Source organism: Lactuca sativa, chromosome 6 (assembly GCF_002870075.4).
Source record: "Lactuca sativa cultivar Salinas chromosome 6, Lsat_Salinas_v11, whole genome shotgun sequence".
Classification (NCBI taxonomy): domain Eukaryota; kingdom Viridiplantae; phylum Streptophyta; class Magnoliopsida; order Asterales; family Asteraceae; genus Lactuca; species Lactuca sativa.
Genome location: NC_056628.2, coordinates 192,909,977 through 192,928,075, shown reverse-complemented (window position 1 = coordinate 192,928,075; position 18,099 = coordinate 192,909,977). Strand labels below are relative to the sequence as shown.

Here is an 18,099-nt window from a genome sequence, read left to right as displayed (position 1 = left end):
CTTTTCGTGAGGGTGTGAAGGTAGGAAGGGTGGCCTATCGTTTGGAGCTGTCAACGGAATTGGGACGGATCCAAGACACTGGTATGTGTCGCAGTTGAAGAGGTGTATAGCGGATGAGTCAGCAGTGGTTCTTCTAGAGAACGATTAGGTGGATGCGAGCCTGTGTTACGGCGAGAGGCCAGTGGTCGTCGGAGATCGGAAGATCAAGGTTCTGAGGAACAAGGAGGTACCTCTGGTATTGGTTCAGTAGCGACCTCGGAAGATATCGGAAGTGTTTAGGGAAGCCGAAACGTGTGATGCGGGAGCAGCATCCAGAACTATTTTCAGAGTGAGACTTCGAGGGCGAAGTCTAATTCTAGTGGGGGAGAATTGTAACAGCCCAAAATCTCAAGTATTGTTAAATTGCATTTTGGGGTGTTTTAAAGGGGAGACTCGGCGAGTTGGAGCCAGACTCGCCGAGTAGGGTCGCAGAGTTGGTCGCGGGTTCGCGACTGGACTCGACGAGTCCAGGTATGGACTCGGCGAGTCGACGCTGTTCAGCGGAAACCCTAGCCGTTTCGTATGGGGTCGTATATAAGGGTTGTTATGTCGTCATTTCACGACTTTGGATCGATTGGGAAGAACCCTAGGCGACTGGAGCGGCTAGAGCAAGGATTGAAGATCAATGGTGATTTGAGGAAGTTATTGTCCAAGAAGGAGAAGGTTTTGGCTAATGGGACAGCAAGGGAATCACGTTTTGAGGCTTGGGGACACTGAGGGTGCATGATTCAGGTAACCTTTCGGATTATTTTCTGTGATGTGAATGTGTGCATGGATTTAGGGTTTGTGAAACCCATTTGGAGATTTGACGGATTGTTGTGTCGTTACCCAATGTTTATAACCTTGTATTAGGACCCTTAGAGGTCCAGAAGGTCCCATGTTTGGTTATTCGGGAATATATGTATCTCAGGAAGCAGTTTGATCGACTGCATGGCGTGGACTCGCCGAGTCGGATGATCAGACTCGGCGAGTAGCTTGAAGATTCACTGGGACTCGCCGAGTTGTTCTTCAGACTCGGCGAGTGGAGTCGGGGTGGCCCCGCGATTCTTCCAGGAGTGACTCGTCGAGTCAAGGAGGATACTCGACGAGTAGAAGGGGAATCTTAGAGGATTGAAGGACGACCAGACTCGCCGAGTCGTCAGGGAACTCGCCGAGTCCAGTCGAGCTGACAATGGACTGTTGACCAGAGTTGACTGGTGTGATTTCTTAGGGACAGTTAACGGGGAAGATAGAAGTATTAATAAGGGATATATGATGTTACAGGGAGCTTGTAGCTCGGAGGATCAAGTGCGAGGGATTTTAGGAGTTGCTATCTTCCAGCGTCCGCGAGGTGAGTCTTCTCACTATACTTCACCCGGAAGGGTTTGATTGTGTGACCGGAAGGTCAAGTATGTTATGTGTTATGTTTATATGCTATAAATGGAAAGTTAGCTGCTATGCGTGATATACATGCTTATATATGGGCCGGAAGGCAAGGTATTATGTGACATGAAGGTCAGGTATGATATATGATATATGTGCTTTATGTGTTAGAGTATTTGTATTATGTGTTATATGTGTGTATGGGCCGGAAGGCAATTATCATGTGGATCGAAAGATCCGGGCCGGAAGGCAATGTTATGTGGATCGAAAGATCCGGGCCGGAAGGCAATGTTATGTGGATCGAAAGATCCGGGCCGGAAGGCAATGTTATGTGGATCGAAAGACCCGGGCCGGAAGGCAATGTTATGTGGACCGAAAGGTCCGGGCCGGAAGGCGTATGTGCGTAAGGTATATTGGGGAACTCACTAAGCTTCGTGCTTACGTTGTTTATGTTATGTTGTTTCAGGTTCTTACAGTAACGTGGGATGGCAACGGTTCGATTGTACACACCGAAGAAAGAGTTGTATTTTGGAGGATCCTGGTCTTCTATTATAACGAAAATGAAACTATGTTTTGTAATTCGAATGTGAATAAGATTTTAAACAAGTGTTTTTAATATTAAATTGAGTATTTAAATGAAAATTTTGTTTTTGGAAATCTTGGTGTTACACATCCACATTATTGGTGCTAGGCTCTCAAGACTCCAAGCAATCGACCACAAGAAAAGGTATGTTATTCTACTAAGTTTTTTACGTTACAAGTACCCCATAACATGCTAGTTAGGTTAAGAACCTTGGAAAATCAAATTTGCTTGTATAATATAGAAAACATATATCCAAGGTTTCTAGGGTTTCATGTACACCATAGGAGTGTTAGAATGCTCAAAACCCTTCAGAAGACTATGTCTAATCCCATTTTACCTCTAGCTGTGGCAGGGCTATACATTTATCGCGTTGTGGTTCCAGCTTGATAGCAGCCATTGGTTGTTTTCCTTCCAACCTTGGGACAATTTTGTCTCAACTTCTAACCTTGGTATCTTCTTCGTTTCTTAACTATTTTCAATGTTCTTCATATCCACAAGATAGGTGGGAACGTACTCTACACTTCTTTGAAGTCATATCTCACTGAATTAATAGAAATCTTAATCTATTAAGTGAAAAGTTTGCCCAAAAAGCATAAAATTACCATTTTACCCTTTTAACCAAATGCGTCTTCTCATGCATTATTTCTCTTGAACACACTTATGTAACCTTTTCTAAGTGGCTGAAGCTGTTATTGGCCATTTTCATGAAGTCACAACTCATATTCTCATCTTTTTCTTTTAAAATGACCAAATTACCATCATTGTGGTGTATCATGTTGTATTTCATGGGAATCTTCAACTTCTAAGTATCATTAAACATCTTCTCAGGTGCTACGTTCCCCTTTTTAGTGACGTAATTTTTCTACTGCATGTATATTCCATAATGATGGTGTTTTTCCAAAATAAAACTGTGTTGTTCAACATCTTGAACTAGCTATCTTTCCATTCTTACAAGATCCATTCCGTATTTTAATTGCCCCATTTCCTTCTCAGATGATATGTTCCTTTCTCATATACTCCATTGAACTCCTAGTATTCCATTGAGTTCTAAGTGCTCTGTTGAACGTAAATGCTCCATGAGAATACTCCAAATGTCAAAGTCACATTTAACAACTATATTAAATCTCACTACCCACATCGATGATTCCTAGAGAAGATACAATGAGAAAGAAAACCAAAACATGCGCTTGTTGTAATCATCCCCTTAGTTAAATTATGTGAATATCTCTTCATTTCTCTCTCTACCTCTCTCCGTCCCTCCGTCTCACCATGTTGACAGAACTTTAATGATAGATACGAAAAAAATATAATTTAATCTCAATGGACCTTTGATAAGCTCAACGATGACTAAGTATGCAAAATTATAAGGATAAATATAACAACAAGGTTAACTAATAAATATAAGCAAGCATAAATACTTAGTTGAATCGTAACAAGGTTTGCATTCAAACAAAAGTTAGTTAGTGATGAACAAAATAAGGAACAAATGAAGATAATGAAGACTTCTATTCAATAAAGTGTAATATAGGGAATGTCTTACAGAAGTGGTGTTTAGATCGATCAACATGCTCTCCAATAAATAGTTGAACAAGTTACTTCAAATACAATAAAATATTGTAAACAAAGATGGCCATGCTTTGACTGACATAACACAAAAGACTAATCAATGTCAGGAAAAGTGAACATTATTTTTTTTGCATATATGATTACAAAAGACAAAGTAATTTACTCTTCGGTAAATCTTTTCCATTCTGATATCTAGTCTTTGGTGATAACCCCTAATTCTTCTTAATCAAAATGGCTATTGCAACATCAAGTTAGATCTTTGGTAATAACTTAGCTGTAGAGGGTCACTTCATGATTCAACAATTCCCATTAAGTGAACTCAAAGCTAAAACATTCAATTAATAAGTTTGGGAAACTTTATAATTACCCACCATAATCTTCTAACTTCAATAACCCACTTGATTCTTCTGCAGATCTCAAAATTCACTTCTTCAGTGGTGTACTTGGACTTTTAAGCCATTAAAAGAGTTCATTCGTGATATTTAGGAGAGCATCGATGAATGTTGTGGATGGTAGGAAGAACTTCTCACTATCTCTTGAAAGTTTGAAAATAATGCCAGGTTTAGGGAAGTTTGTTGCTCTGAGGCTCATTTCATGAATCCATTCGGTAATTATTCAGGGATTTCAAAAGGAGGGAATTTCATTTTCTCTGCAAGTACTGAATGAATTTCAACATCATTTCTCCCAAGGTCACATACAAGGGCATAGAGAAAATTGGCAGCCCTAAGATTTGCCTCTTTAATGTTGGGATATTTGTAGGATTTGATCTTGAAGAATCTTGCAATGAGAAATATTTCTTCGAGGTTCATGAAGACGAAATTTTCTTGGGTTCGGTGTTATTCTCTACCGGAGCGACAAAGGGTGTATTGGTAGTGTGATTCACCTTTAAAGGACCTTGGCTTGAAAGTTGTTACGACTTCAAGAATGTCTTTAAACCAAATTTCCTTTGCAGATTTCCCATACTTGTTGTGGAATAGATTAAATCTCTCAAACTCCATTACCATTCTTTTTGCTTTAGGATTACTTTGGTCAAAAGGATTAAATAACAGGAAGCATTTAGAATTGGGAGAAAGAGGAATGTCACAGTATGTCGTAGAGGGAGGTTCAGAGTATTTGAGATGAGGAACATAGTCTGAATCCATGAGTCTTCGGATTAGATTAACCCAGGAGCTGATTAGAGACGCATATATACTTGTGTCAAAACCTTGGGTCTAACAAATGTATTCAACAACCTTAGTTTCCCTCCAGTTTGTCTTCTTTTTCATTGTCTTGGGGGAATCATGAAAGTTGCCATTAGACATGGAAGGCTCCATATCAGTTTCTTTGACGGGTGAAGGTTTATTTGGGGAGGTTGGAGGAGTTGGAGGTTTGATCTTTTGAGAAGATTGTGGTGGAGTTTTCTGAGGGGACTGAGGAAGGGTTTTATCTTTTTTAGTAGGATGAGGAGTAGGAATCTTTCGAGGAGGAGATTTTGTGTTGTTGGAGTCATAAGAGGAGCTTGTGCTTTTGGAGACTTGAACAACCATATCTTTTCCCACTTTTGAGGAAGGTCTCCTCTTCTCCTAAAAAATCCTTTTATCTCATTCAACTTCTCGAAAGTTTTGTTAATTGAATTAACATTTGGCCTCTAAGATCATTGATGATTGGCATTTTAGGATGGAAAAGATGATTGTAGACATACTTTGAGATTGTGAGGATTTCTTCAATGGATTTATTGGCAGAGACTGATCATTGAAGAGTGCAAATGGTATTTTCAAGTTCAGAAAAACCTACTTCATATGCCTTGTGTGTTTCGTCGATCCAAAATTTTGATTTTTACTCTTGTTCATTTGTGATTTTAAAAAACTGCTCCTTCAACTCCTTAACAATAGAAATAAGGTTTTATTTTTCTTGATGAATTTCTTGTGTTCTTCTTGTTGTTGTTGATTGAGTTGTCAGATCCCCGTCTCAACTCAAAGTACAGCCCAGTTTGCAACCCACTTTTCTTGTTGTTCAATTGACATGAGTCTTTTGTCGAGGGGCTGAGGAGTTTGAGTGGAAGGTGTCTTCGGTGGTTGTTGGCAACTTTCTCCTCTTCTTTGAAAACAAATATAAAACCCAGTTCCTGACTGCTCTGTACTTTGGTTCCTTCATCATTTGAATCACCAACATCGATTGGTGAAGGAATGGGCTTTGATGGTTTGGCCATGTTACCTTCATCTTATTGAGCTTTGCACATCTTTTCTTCCATACTATCAAACTTTTATTCATAGACTGAAGATCATAGATCTTCAGTCTTGTTGATCCAATCAGCCCAATATGCCGCAAAAAATCTGAGTTCTTTTTTCTTTCTTATGTTGAAGCATAGATTATCTTTCCTTCCTTGCTCTTAAAGCCTTTTTGAAGGCTTTAAATCTTTGTTTTTCATATTTCGAGGAGGGACGGTTGTTGGTCCATCTATCATCTGCAATCACAAACTGTCCAGTCACCACTGGGATTTCTGTCGGGTTCATGAATGTGATCTGCAATCGCTAAACTTTTTGTAGCAGATTAGACGGATGATTGCAGGTGATTCAGCGTTGAATCAAATATCTACTAGAGACTTTTGAGAGTATTTGATATCAGATGCTGGACTCTTTTGGCTTGGGGTATGAAGTTCTAGCTTCTTTTTACGAAACAAGTTTTTAGATACGTAAGTTTCTTCAACTTCGTATTCGAGGGTGTTGACAAGCTTTTCGATATGAATTCGGTCTTCAGTCACCTTGGGGTCCTCAGTGACAATCTTTCTTTTCTTGGAGGCTCCAACTCCTTTGGATGTAATCTTTTTCGGAGTCTGTCTTTTGGATATAGTCTTGACCTTTTTACATTTGGGTTTTGGGAGTGATCTGCGGTGTAGGGCTAGGCGGGGTAGAACGGTATGGTGCTATATCATTCGTAGCCTCAATGTGATCCGTGACATAATATTCAAAAAGTCAAAGTGTGGTCATGATATTCATGGGTAACTGTCTTATGGGACCGAAGACAGATTGGTGTTTTAGAAAAGAGTACCTTTTATGACTGCTGAATGAGAAGTAGTTAAGTTCATTTCCTAGATTGATGTCATATTGCTTGTGAAGAACCACGAGGCATAGAGATCAAATCTGGAAGAAGTGAGCTCCGTGTGTCCTTCATTAGGTGATCCCTTTCCGATATATTCAGTAAAGTCATCCCAAAGAATGTTTTGTAGTTGACCTCCTCTACAGTGAAGATGCTGCACCTAATGTCTAACAGTTGCTTCAGCATGTTGTTTGTTCTACCGATTCTTCCAGACGAGCCTTGAGTCACATGCTGACAGACGTATTGCCACACGGCTGGAAGTTTCCTTTACTGGAATTCTGAGATACCTTTGACCTTAGCTTGATAGCCTATTTTGTAGAGAGCTTTGAAGACATTAGAGTTACTGGGATTCTTAAAGGTGGTGGAAGGAGGGACTACGAGATTAATAGGTTTAAGAAATTTTAGTTTTGTGAGACCCACCATTGATTCATTTACAAGTTTTAGATGAACGTCCTATATTTTGTTCAATGGTATGAAAGCAGAAAAGGAAAAGGTGAACAACACGGACTGGGGAAGAACTTATGTAAATGCATCGAAAGGTCCAAACAATGGATGTTTGGGCAAGAATCGGATCATCAAATTGATGACATCATCGTAAAGGTCATGATCATTGTAGATCGCACGGTAATTGCTTGCTGCAATTGACGAACTTGTGTTTTTGGTGGTTGATGTTGAACCAGTGGGTTTGGTTGCTTCTTTGAGACACCAAATTTTTCCATTTTAACTTGAAAAATATTTTGAGAAACTTGCAGAAATAGGGTTTGGCAAGATGAGGAAGAAGAAGATCTTCGATTTAGCGTTCAGAAAGCGTAAAGCTTTCTTGGGAAGAAAAGGGGGTTTATACCATTTGTATTAATTTCCCTTTTTTTTAAATGTTCCGGAAATGACTCGCATTAAATGCAGTTATGGGGAGCATTTAATGAAAATGATGATTAAATGGGTAAACGTGGGTTGATGGTTAACATAACTTTCAGAAATCATATATGGGATAACTTTTCATCTGACGGTTAGGTTAAGATCAATCACCTCACAAAATGTTTTTAAAACACCTTTATTGAAAATAGAAATCTTCATTTTTTTATTATTAAGAAAAACGGTATGGTTTTTGCAAAGATACCCTTCAAAAAGTGTAAACAATTTTAATGAAAGGAATAAAAACATTCTAAAGGTTTTCTAATTCATTTAATAGCACACCTTTGAAAAACTTTATTTATTGCTAAACAAGAAAACAAGACTTCATGTTCTTGAAAGATAAGAACTGTAGTATGATGATTGATTGGGACTGCAGAATCTTGAGTACTACAGAGAGACTTGATCATGATGTTAGATATAAAAACAACAGATTGACCAAGAGAGTACATAAATCATAATTAGTATTCGCTAATCACAGGATATCGAGGATGCATTAATGAATTTTGTGCTCAATCGTTAAACTTAAAGGAAACAAATTTTACACCATGGGCAAATATATGTGCTTCAAAGATCAAATTATAAGATGAGTGAACCACAACTATTTGTTAGATGCGAAGACCTGAAGTCTTCACAATCTATCATTTTAAAAGGAACTGAGGATCATGATTCATCATTCCTAACATTTCTAAGAATCCTTTTTGTTTTCATTTGAATCGAGTGTACTAAACACAAAATTTAAACGAATGTACTAAATGCGAAATTCATCATTCCTAAACTCAACCTTTTTATTTTAATTTGCATCGAATGTACTAAACGCAAAATTGAATTGAAGCGAAGATCAGTATGATAAGTTACAAAGATGAAATTGATTCAAAAAACGACCACTGACTTTCCTTTCTCTTTATCAATCTTCAATCACAATAATTGTGCCCTGAATTTCAAAAAATTTCAAAACTGATATAAATTTTTTTTGTGTAATTTCATTTGATTCTTAATTATTTCAGACTTGATGGTTTGATACTTATTATCTATATGTTACTTTTAATCAACCTCTTTTCATGGTAAACTTTTTTGGTTTCTCGAATTGGAGAAAGAAGAAGCAAGAAAATGAATGGAGTTGTGTTATTGGTTGTTGTTGTCGTCGTCAACGTAATTCAAGGATCTGATAATGCATTTTTGCCTATAACCCGCTTATAAATCAGATTATTGTGATTTGGAATATCATTTTGGTCTCATTTCATATTTCATGTGTAAAAAATTGAAATTTGGATTTAGCATTTTGGTCGATAATTGTTTATTATTGTTGTAACACGATATCAGAACCAATCGGATGTCGTTCAATGAAGATCATGTCCTTCATCCTTTATTTTTCTGAAGGTCTTATGCTATGGTCACCCAATGTTTATCTTCTTTTATTGGGTAGACTATTAAATGGTTTTGGAATCGGATTGGAAGTCACTCTTATTCTTGTATCAGAAACATCACCCCTTCCCATTAGAGGTTCACTCAACGCTTTACAATAAGTCAAGAGCTCCAACGGAATTTTCCTTCATACTATCATATGGTTTTACGGACGTCGTTAATGTGTCATCAAATTGGAGATTGATGCTCGGTGTTCTTTCAATTCTATCATTGCTTTATTTCATTTTAATAATTTTTTTCAAGCCGAAGTCTCTGAGATGATTAGTTAGCAAAGGAAAAATGTTTGATGCGAAGAATCTTTTACAAAGGTTTTCTTTTAATTTTATACATATTTAACTGTCCTATGTTAATGCTATCAACTCTAGGGGCCAAACCACAATGAAACCCTAAAATAAGGACTATTTTTGTGAGTCAAAACCTTTTTGGACCTTAGTTAAAGAAATACCCAAACCATAGGAATCATTTATGTAGTTTTTTTATGTTGCTTAGTGTGTAAATAAGACATTATTGATATTATAGAGATGGTTAGAGTCTTTAGGACTAAAAGGCGAATTCCAAATGGTGTAACGTGTGTTTTTTTCACCATCACTTCGGCGAAGGACCCAATATTTATCACAGACCATCATCTTATTAGTTTGATTCGATGGCTTTATAAGATCATTGCTAAAGTTCTTGTTAATCGTTTAAAAAGGTTAATTGGTTCGCTCGTCTCGAAGTCCCTATCAACATTCATTAAAAACAGAAATATTATGGAAGACCCTCTTATCACTAATGCCCTCATTGTGTGGGCTAAATCCACTAAAAAGAAACTCAAGTTTTTTAAGGTGGACTTTTGAAAAATATGAGTTGTGTGTATCTTGGAAAAATCATTCAAAAAATAGGATTTCCAGATATTTTTTGAGAATGGATTAGTTCGTGCCTTTCTTCTTCATCAACTTCGGTTCTCATTTTCCTCTTGAAAAGGGGTATTCGTCAAGGTAGTCCCTTATACCTTATTTTCCTCTTGGTTATTGGAAGGTCTTAATGTAGCTATTGAATATGACAAAGAAAAATGATTCCTTAAACCTTTTAAAGTGGGCAATGATTCTCATCAAATTTCACACATATTTCATGCGATGTGGTGATGATGTTTTATTAGTTAGTGAGTGGACTAGAATAGTAGAAAGAATTATGTCCGGATTTTTAGGTTTTTCTACCTTGCTTCAAACCTCCAAATTAATCCCACCAAAAGCAAACTCATAGGTGTTGGGTTAAATTGCAAGAAATCCAAAGTTCGACTAACATTATTCATTATAAAGCGAAAAATATTCCTTTTTTTTTTTTTTCTCATTTGCGAGAACACGAATAAACTAAAAGTTTGGATGCCTGATATTGAAAAGCTCAATTTAAAGCTTTCTAAGTGGAACGGTAAGGCTTTGTCCATTGGTGGAAGATTAACCCTACTCAATCCATCATTGGTATCTTTAGTACTTACTTATTATTATTATTTTTTTTTTTCATTTCCAAAGCTCCAAAAATTGCTTTAAAATAACTTTTAAAAATGAGAATAGAAGTTTTTTAGGTGTAGATGGTTATAACTAAAACGGGCTTGGAGAAAATAGAACTGTATTATCGCTTCTAAAACGGGGGAGGGGGCTTGGCAAATGGAATCTCTTTGTATGGAGCCAATCATGTTTTTCTTGCCAAGTGGAGATGAAAATCACTTTGTGAAAGCGATTCTAATTGGGCAAGAGTGGTGAAAATGGTTCACTATGAGAATGGGGTGTTTGCTCTTCCTTTACACATTCGGGATAATTCTCCTTGGAAAACTATTGTCTTGTCTTATTTAGATCTTGAATCTATTAGTATCAACTTTGAATATTTCCTCTCTAAAAGAGTGCGCAACAGGAAAAATACTAAATTTTAGGAGGACAAGTGGACTCAAATCAATAGCTTATTTTTTTTGTTTCCTAGGCTCTATGATTTATATATGCTCAAATCATGTAAGATTGGTGACCATATTACTAAGGAAGGTTTTAATTAGGAGCGCAGAAGGGAAATTAAGTATTGAATGGAACAACGAAGCCTGCAAATCCAATTCAGACCATGCAAAGCGTGTTCTTGTCCAACAAGACTAAATTTTGGTGCTTTAGTCTTCACGGCTTAGGCATGTTTTTTGTGCAAGATTCCAAAAAGCATATTGATGGGAATCACTTATATACACAACTATCAAAACTCCATAGAATAGTTAGATGCATATTACGAATAAAAATTTGAAATGTAGAGTGATTAACAATGGGTTGGCCACTAGAAAAGAATTAATCCGGAAAGGATTGGAAATCTCATCTTCTTTTTGTCATATTTCAGAATATGATGAACACTTGTTTCAATATTGTGATTTATTTATATATGATGAGGGTATCACGGTACATAACAAAGGGATAAGGAATTTGGTGAAATAATTCAAAGGAAATTCAAAAGCTATAAAGACCTTTGATGTAGTAATACGAGTTTCTTCTGGCACGATTTGGATTTATCAAAATAAGCTTGCTTTTATATCCCACTAAGCCTAAGCAAAGTTTAATCTTTGATTCTATTATGCACATTTCCTTTCTTTTTATTATTAGTAGAAAGAATTTTTTCAAGTTGTTGTAGCGTGAGTGGTTGAATAGTCCTCAATTAGCATCTTTTAATATATATTAGCGACACTTTTTATTGTGTCGTTGATTGACAATAGAGTCTTTATGACATTTTTTATTTCATTGGGGGCACGTGCCCCAAATGGTTGAAATTTTTATACACCAGGTTAATTATGTTTCTTAATACACATGCCCCCAACTATATTTGTGATAAGGTAGTTGGACTTGGTGTGTTGGGGTCTAACGCTTGACTGCGGATGCATTGGGTTAATAGCCAAAAACTAAGAACACATATTGCCCTTATTTCGTTGACTATTAGTAAATCGTGAGAAGTCGTAACCTCCTTTACATGATGATCTTTAGGCTATAGGAGGTCGTAGCATGCTAAGCACATTGCCACATCACATTTTTACATTCCACCTAAGATTTCATTTACATTTGGATTTTAGAAAAATAAATAAATAAATGAAAAAGAACCAATCAAAAAGCTTTATAAAAAAAAGGAAAAGATAAAAAAAAGAGGACCTATCACAAGCAAGCTAGGTCTCTCTCGCCTAAGGTTAAGATGGTAGCGAGTGTTTCTTAGCACATGCCTTAACGTATGGTAGGGGCGGTGTTTGCCTTATGCTAGTGACAGTCTTATCCCCCTTTGCAAAACCTAGTCCATTTGAGCCATTAGTGTTTGTTTTGGTGATCTTGAAGGAGGAAGAAAGAAAAAGAAGATCATCTTAGAAGAGTGGAGCACTATGGATACAAAATCACGTCATCATTTGACACCATTTGGAGGTGACTAGTAGAACTGATATTTGGAGTTGTATCATGTTCAACAATCTTTTAAGACTGAGAGGTGAGTCTTCCTCACCGTACTTGTGGGTCAAAGGCACCAATGTCAGCCCACTGGACTATGTATCCTAGTTTAGAGGATGTTTTGTGTCGTATTGATCTGTTAACACTGAGTCCTGGTATATAAGATGTTGTTATGCGGTAGTGATCTGTAGATCTGCCTGTTAGTCTATTAACTAGTTATATGACTATCTGTTACTGTTATATGTTACATGTTATGTATATGTGTACATTGTATAGTTGGTTTGATGCATTACTACTTTATGTGGAAGGCAATAAACCTGTGAGCAAGCCAAACAAAAGTTGTGGGCCCAAGGGGCAAGCCAAACTTATGTTGTGGGCTTAGGAGTAAGCCATACATGAGATGTGGACCTGAAGGCAAGCCATAATTATGTTGTGGACTTAGGGGTAATCCATTTTGTTAGTTGTGAACCCAATATGAATGTTGTTATATGTTGTATGTCAGTACTTTGGGGGAAATCATTAAGCTTTGGCGTACAGTTTTAGTTTTATGTTTTAAGTACTTTGGATGACCGGGGCAAGGCGAAGGCGTGATTGTACACATCATCCGATGATATGTTTTGGGAGATTTTATGATACATTGATCTTGGGAATATTTGTATTTGACACTTGATTTGATATGGTTTTGGTTGAGAACAATGGTTCCTTTTAAGTTAAAAATGAAAAAAATTATAGTGATTTTTGGAATGTTGCAAGTCGGTATCGGAGCCCTGGTTTGAGAGATTTCGATGAACATTTGTGTGAGTCCATAATCAAACTAAGAATCTGAAAATGGTTTTCAAATGGTTTTCAAAAAAGTTGTTTTCAAAACTAATCGAGGGATGCGATGTGTACGATCCGCCCGAGCAAGAAGTATACCCCAAGTTACCACATTGTTATTTGTTATTGATGATTATAATAGAACTGCATGCAAGTGATAAGATAGGTATCTTCATGGATTGCATGGTAGACTTTCCTTATAGATGATGCCTGTTAGATGAAATTGACATCATTACTGTAGTTGCTTAGTGTGTTCATCATAATTGCACATAACTAATATTCTATAGCCAGAGAATATTTGATTTAGCCTTATTTCATGTTCTTTTCTGATGAAGGGCTTATGGTAGGGTCAAGTATTCAATTTTCTATAGCATCTAGCGTTATGTATGATTAGCATGCACGAGTGGCTACAGGGTTAGTGGAAGTTTCATGAGTTAGTATGTGTACATACCAGGCTTGTTACGAAAAGATTAACTACTCTCGAGATAATGAGGGTAGGATGTATGTGTATCCTAGTTGTGAATTTGTTATCAACTAATTTGTGATGATATTTGGAACACATACGGGTAGGTGTGGAAAGTAGTATGGGCCCGTACTACTGGAAGCACAGGACCCGTACGTGTAACAAGGGAGTCACAAAACTCGAGGGTGTTGCCTCTCTATGATGATTACATAGTCTGAATGGTAGCATTTTCTAATGTATATATTTGTTCTTTTTCAGTATGGTGTTCACAAAAGGATCTAGAGTGTGTGGCCAGGATAGGCCGTGGTTGACTGAGGATCATATTCGTAAGATGATTACTACTAAGGTGGCTACTACAATCCAGAGTTCTATCCCAAAGCTGTTTGAGTCTACAAAGACCACCATGATTGAGTTATTCGATGAGCACTAAGTTGCATTGATTGAGGTTGCTGCTGCAGGGATTAGAGGGGAGAGATCATTTCAGTATCGCGAATTCGAAAACACGAAGCCCCCATACACTCATATTCTTGCTTGTTTCTTCACATGTTCTTGCCTGGATGACCAGAAGTTCAAGTGCAACCTAAACCTTCTTCGGTTGGGGGTGAAGGTTTGGTGGAAGTTGGTGAATGGGTCGTACACTCATGAGCAGAGGGCTGTTGTTTCTTGGGAGTGGTTCTTAGAGATTTTTCGTATGAGTTATGCTCCCCTAGTGGAGAGGGAGACATTAGTTCAGGAGTACCTATATACAAGGAAGATGACTGAGACAGTGATGGAGATAACCATGATGTTTATCTAGAGGGCTTTGTTCTATCTTGAGTGCACTGCTTCAGAGCAGGCTCAGTTGACGAGCTTACATTAGTACACTCAAGACCGAAATCCGACAGTTCGTGTCCTCCCAGAGTTATGGTACCTTCTTCGAGCTTCAGGATGTTGCGAGGAGGTGAATGATTGAGATGGAGCTTTAGACGAGGGAGTAGCATCAGACTCATGTTTATTCACAGCCGACAGCGAGTTGATTTAAGCCCGCTGATTCACATTCTGGAGGACAGAAGGGCAGCACTTGTGGGAAGTGCAGCAAGGTGCATGAGGATGTTTGTCGGTCTACTTCTTCTGGGTGCCACAATTGTGCCAAGATGGAGAATAATGCAAAGGATTGTCATCAATATGCCAAGTGTCGACTACAAGGATTTGCTACCACTGTGATCAGGTTGGCCATGTGAAGGACAATTGTCCCTTACTCGCTTCGAGGTCATTGTAGGCTGCAACACTAACCACTTTGGGGATCACAAATGGACGCCAGGGTATGGCGGAGCCCCTGAGGGCTCGTCGTCACGCTTTCCAACTCACTGCAGAAGAAGCCAAGGCGGTGCTGGATGTCGTTACGGGTATGTTTCAGTTATTATTTTTGTCAATTATGTTATGGTATGATTATGTTTATGATTCTTCTAGGTACATTCATAGTGAACATTTTTCCTGCTCTTGTTATTTTTGATTTGGGTGCAAGTTGGTCCTTTGTATCTCAGTCCTTCAGTTGGAGTTATGATATGGCTCTTCGAAGAGTTGGAGTGCCTGTTCTAGATTTCTATCGCAAGCGAACATGATATTTCTGCATCAAGTGTTTATCAAGGTTGTGTCTTGGAAATTTTTGGGTTGCCTTATCCGATTGATCTTATCCATGGTAGATATGTGCGTGATTGTAGGTATGGACTAGATGAGTAGATTTGGGGCTATGATTAATTGTGAGGGTCTGCAGGTGGTAGTTCGAACCCCAAGTGGGGCATAATTGTTTATTTATGGAGAGGGTACCAGGATTGGGCCAGCCTTTTGTTCTGCTGCCAGGGCTTACCAGTATATTTAGCACCATTGTATGGATTATCTTGCATATGTGGTTGATAGTCGAGTTGGGAAGCAGGTTTCGGTTTCGGATGTCCCAGTCGTTAGAGAGTTTTCATATGTGTTCCCGAAGGAGTTACCAAGTGTGCCTACTGAGAGGCAGGTTGAGTTCATGATTGATTTGGTTTCAGGTGTGGCTCTGATTTCCAAGGCGCCATAACGATTGACACCACCTGAGATGCGGGAGTTGTCCTTTCAGCTTCAGGTGCTATTGGGCAATCAGTTTATTAGACCGAGTAGATTAGCTTGGGGAGCATCGATCTTGGTTGTCAAGAAGAAATATGGTTCACACCGGATGTACATTCATTACCGGGAGTTGAAAAAGTTGATGGTAAAGATTCGTTACCCACTTTCGTGGATTGATGATCTCTTTGATCAGTTGCAGGGTTCATCTTGGTTTTCCAAGATCAAATTGATGTTGGGGTATCACCAGATGAGGGTAAGAGAGAAGGATGTGGAGAAGACTATGTTTCAGACTCTTTATGGTCATTATGAGTCCGTGGTGATACCGTTTGGGCTTACCAATGCGCCTGTGACATTTATGGATTTGACAAATCGGGTATGCAGGTCGATGCTCGATCAACCAGTCATTGTTTTTATTGATGATATCGTGGTATATTCCAAGACTAGAGAGCAACATGAAAAGTACCATTGAGAGGTTCTGGGAGTTTTGAGGGGGGAACGGTTTTATGAAAAGTTCTTGAAGTGTGAGTTTTGATTGTGGGAGGTCCAGTTCTTAGGACATCTCATTAATCAGAATGTGATTTTTGTCGAGGCGGCCAAGAATGAAGATGTCATGCAGTGGGAGGTTCCAAAGTCCCCATCTGAGATCAAGAGTTTCTTGGGATTAGCATGGTATTATCAAAGGTTTATTCAGGATTTCTTCAAGATTGTTGTACCCCTCACTCGTCTGACAAGGAATGGCATAGATTTCTATAAGGACCCTTTGCAGCAGGCTGCATTCAAGACCTTGATGCGTAAGTTATGTGAGGACCCAGTGTACCCTCCCTAAGGGTGTTGAGGATTTTGTGGTATTTTGTGATGCATCCATCATATTTCTAGGGGCAGTTCTTATGCAGCTAGGGAGGGTTATGACTTATGCTTCTCAATAAGTGAAGCTGCTTGAGGTTCGTTATCCGACTCATGATTTGGAGTTGGGAGAAGTGGTGTTTGATCTCAAGATTTGGAGGCATTATTTGTATGGGGTCCGGTGTACCATCTACACGGATCACAAGAGTTTGAGGTATCTCATAGACTCGTAGAATCTTAACATGAGGCATCGAGATGGCTTGACATGGTTAAGGATTATGACTGCGAGATTTTGTACCACCTAGGAAAAGCAAATGTGGTCACGGATGCTTTGAGTCGCAAGTAGGCTAGTTTTGTTGGTAGGAGCCGATGTATGAGAATTTCGATCGATTTCCCAAATTTTTGGTATGATTAGGGAGGCTCAAGCTGAGGGAGTCAAGAAAATGAATTGGAAGTAAGAACGGCTCAGAGGCGAGATTAACAAGTTTTCTACCGACAACCATGGATTATTGACTCGATATGGTTGTGTATGGGTACCAGAATTTGGTGAGGTCAGACAGGCTGTGTTGGACGAGGCACACAAGTCCATATTTTGGATACACCCTAGTGCCACCAAGATGTATCAGGATTTTCAACTTAGTTATTGGTGGTCGTTCATGATGGGGGAGATAGCCTAGTATGTCGAGAGGTGCTTGACTTGTCAGATGGTCAAAGCCGAGCACCATAGGCTGCATGCCAAGCTTCAACCTTTGCAGGTTGCCATGTGGAAATGAGAACTCATTACCATAGATTTAATCACTAAGTTACCCTGGAGGGCTAGCGGAATGATGCGATTTGGGTGATAGTGGACCGGTTGAAAAAGAGTATCCACTTCTTAGCTATTCGTAAGAGCTCATTGGCCGAGAAATTATCTGATGCTTATGTGTGACATATTTTCGCTTGACATGTTGTTCTGGTATGTATTGTATCAGATTGGGGTATTCACTTTACTTCACGATTTTGGCAAAGGTTCCACGAGGAACTAGGTACGAGGTGGTACTTTAGCACTTCTTATCATCCACTGACGGATGGTCAAAGCGAGTAGACCATTCAGATGCTCGAGGCTATGTTGCGAGCCTATATGATTGATTCTGTTGGGAGCCGGGACTCTAACCTTCCCTTAGCTGAGTTTTCATACAAAAACGACTACCACTCTAGTATCAGTGCACCGCCATTTGAGCTCCTTTATGGGAGGAAGTGTCGTACCCTAGTTTATTAGGGAGAGGTTGGTCATAGAGGCATGGGAAGGACTGAGGTAGTCCTTCAGAAGACTGAGCTTATTCAACGGATTAGACAGACACTACAGACATCTCAAAGTCGGTAGAAGAGTTACGCCGACAAGTGTCGATCCAAGTTGGAGTTCTAGGTTGGCGGCATGGTTTTACTGAAGGTATCACCCTGGAAGGGTGTAATACACTTCAGGAATAGGGGAAAGTTAGGGCCCAAGTATATCGGAACATTTTAAGTGATTCCTA

General features: G+C 38.7%; 1 protein-coding gene across 1 annotated transcript; it reads right to left on the bottom strand.

Moving 5' to 3' along the window:
- Positions 1–4,761: 4,761 nt before the first annotated feature.
- Positions 4,762–5,738, bottom strand: LOC111879652 (extensin-like). The gene is made up of 2 exons (XM_023876110.1): positions 5,670–5,738; positions 4,762–5,112 (listed from the first exon to the last, which is right to left on the bottom strand). Exons 1-2 carry the CDS (start codon positions 5,736–5,738, stop codon positions 4,762–4,764), a joined length of 420 nt encoding a protein of 139 aa, XP_023731878.1.
- Between the last annotated feature and the right edge of the window lie 12,361 nt (positions 5,739–18,099).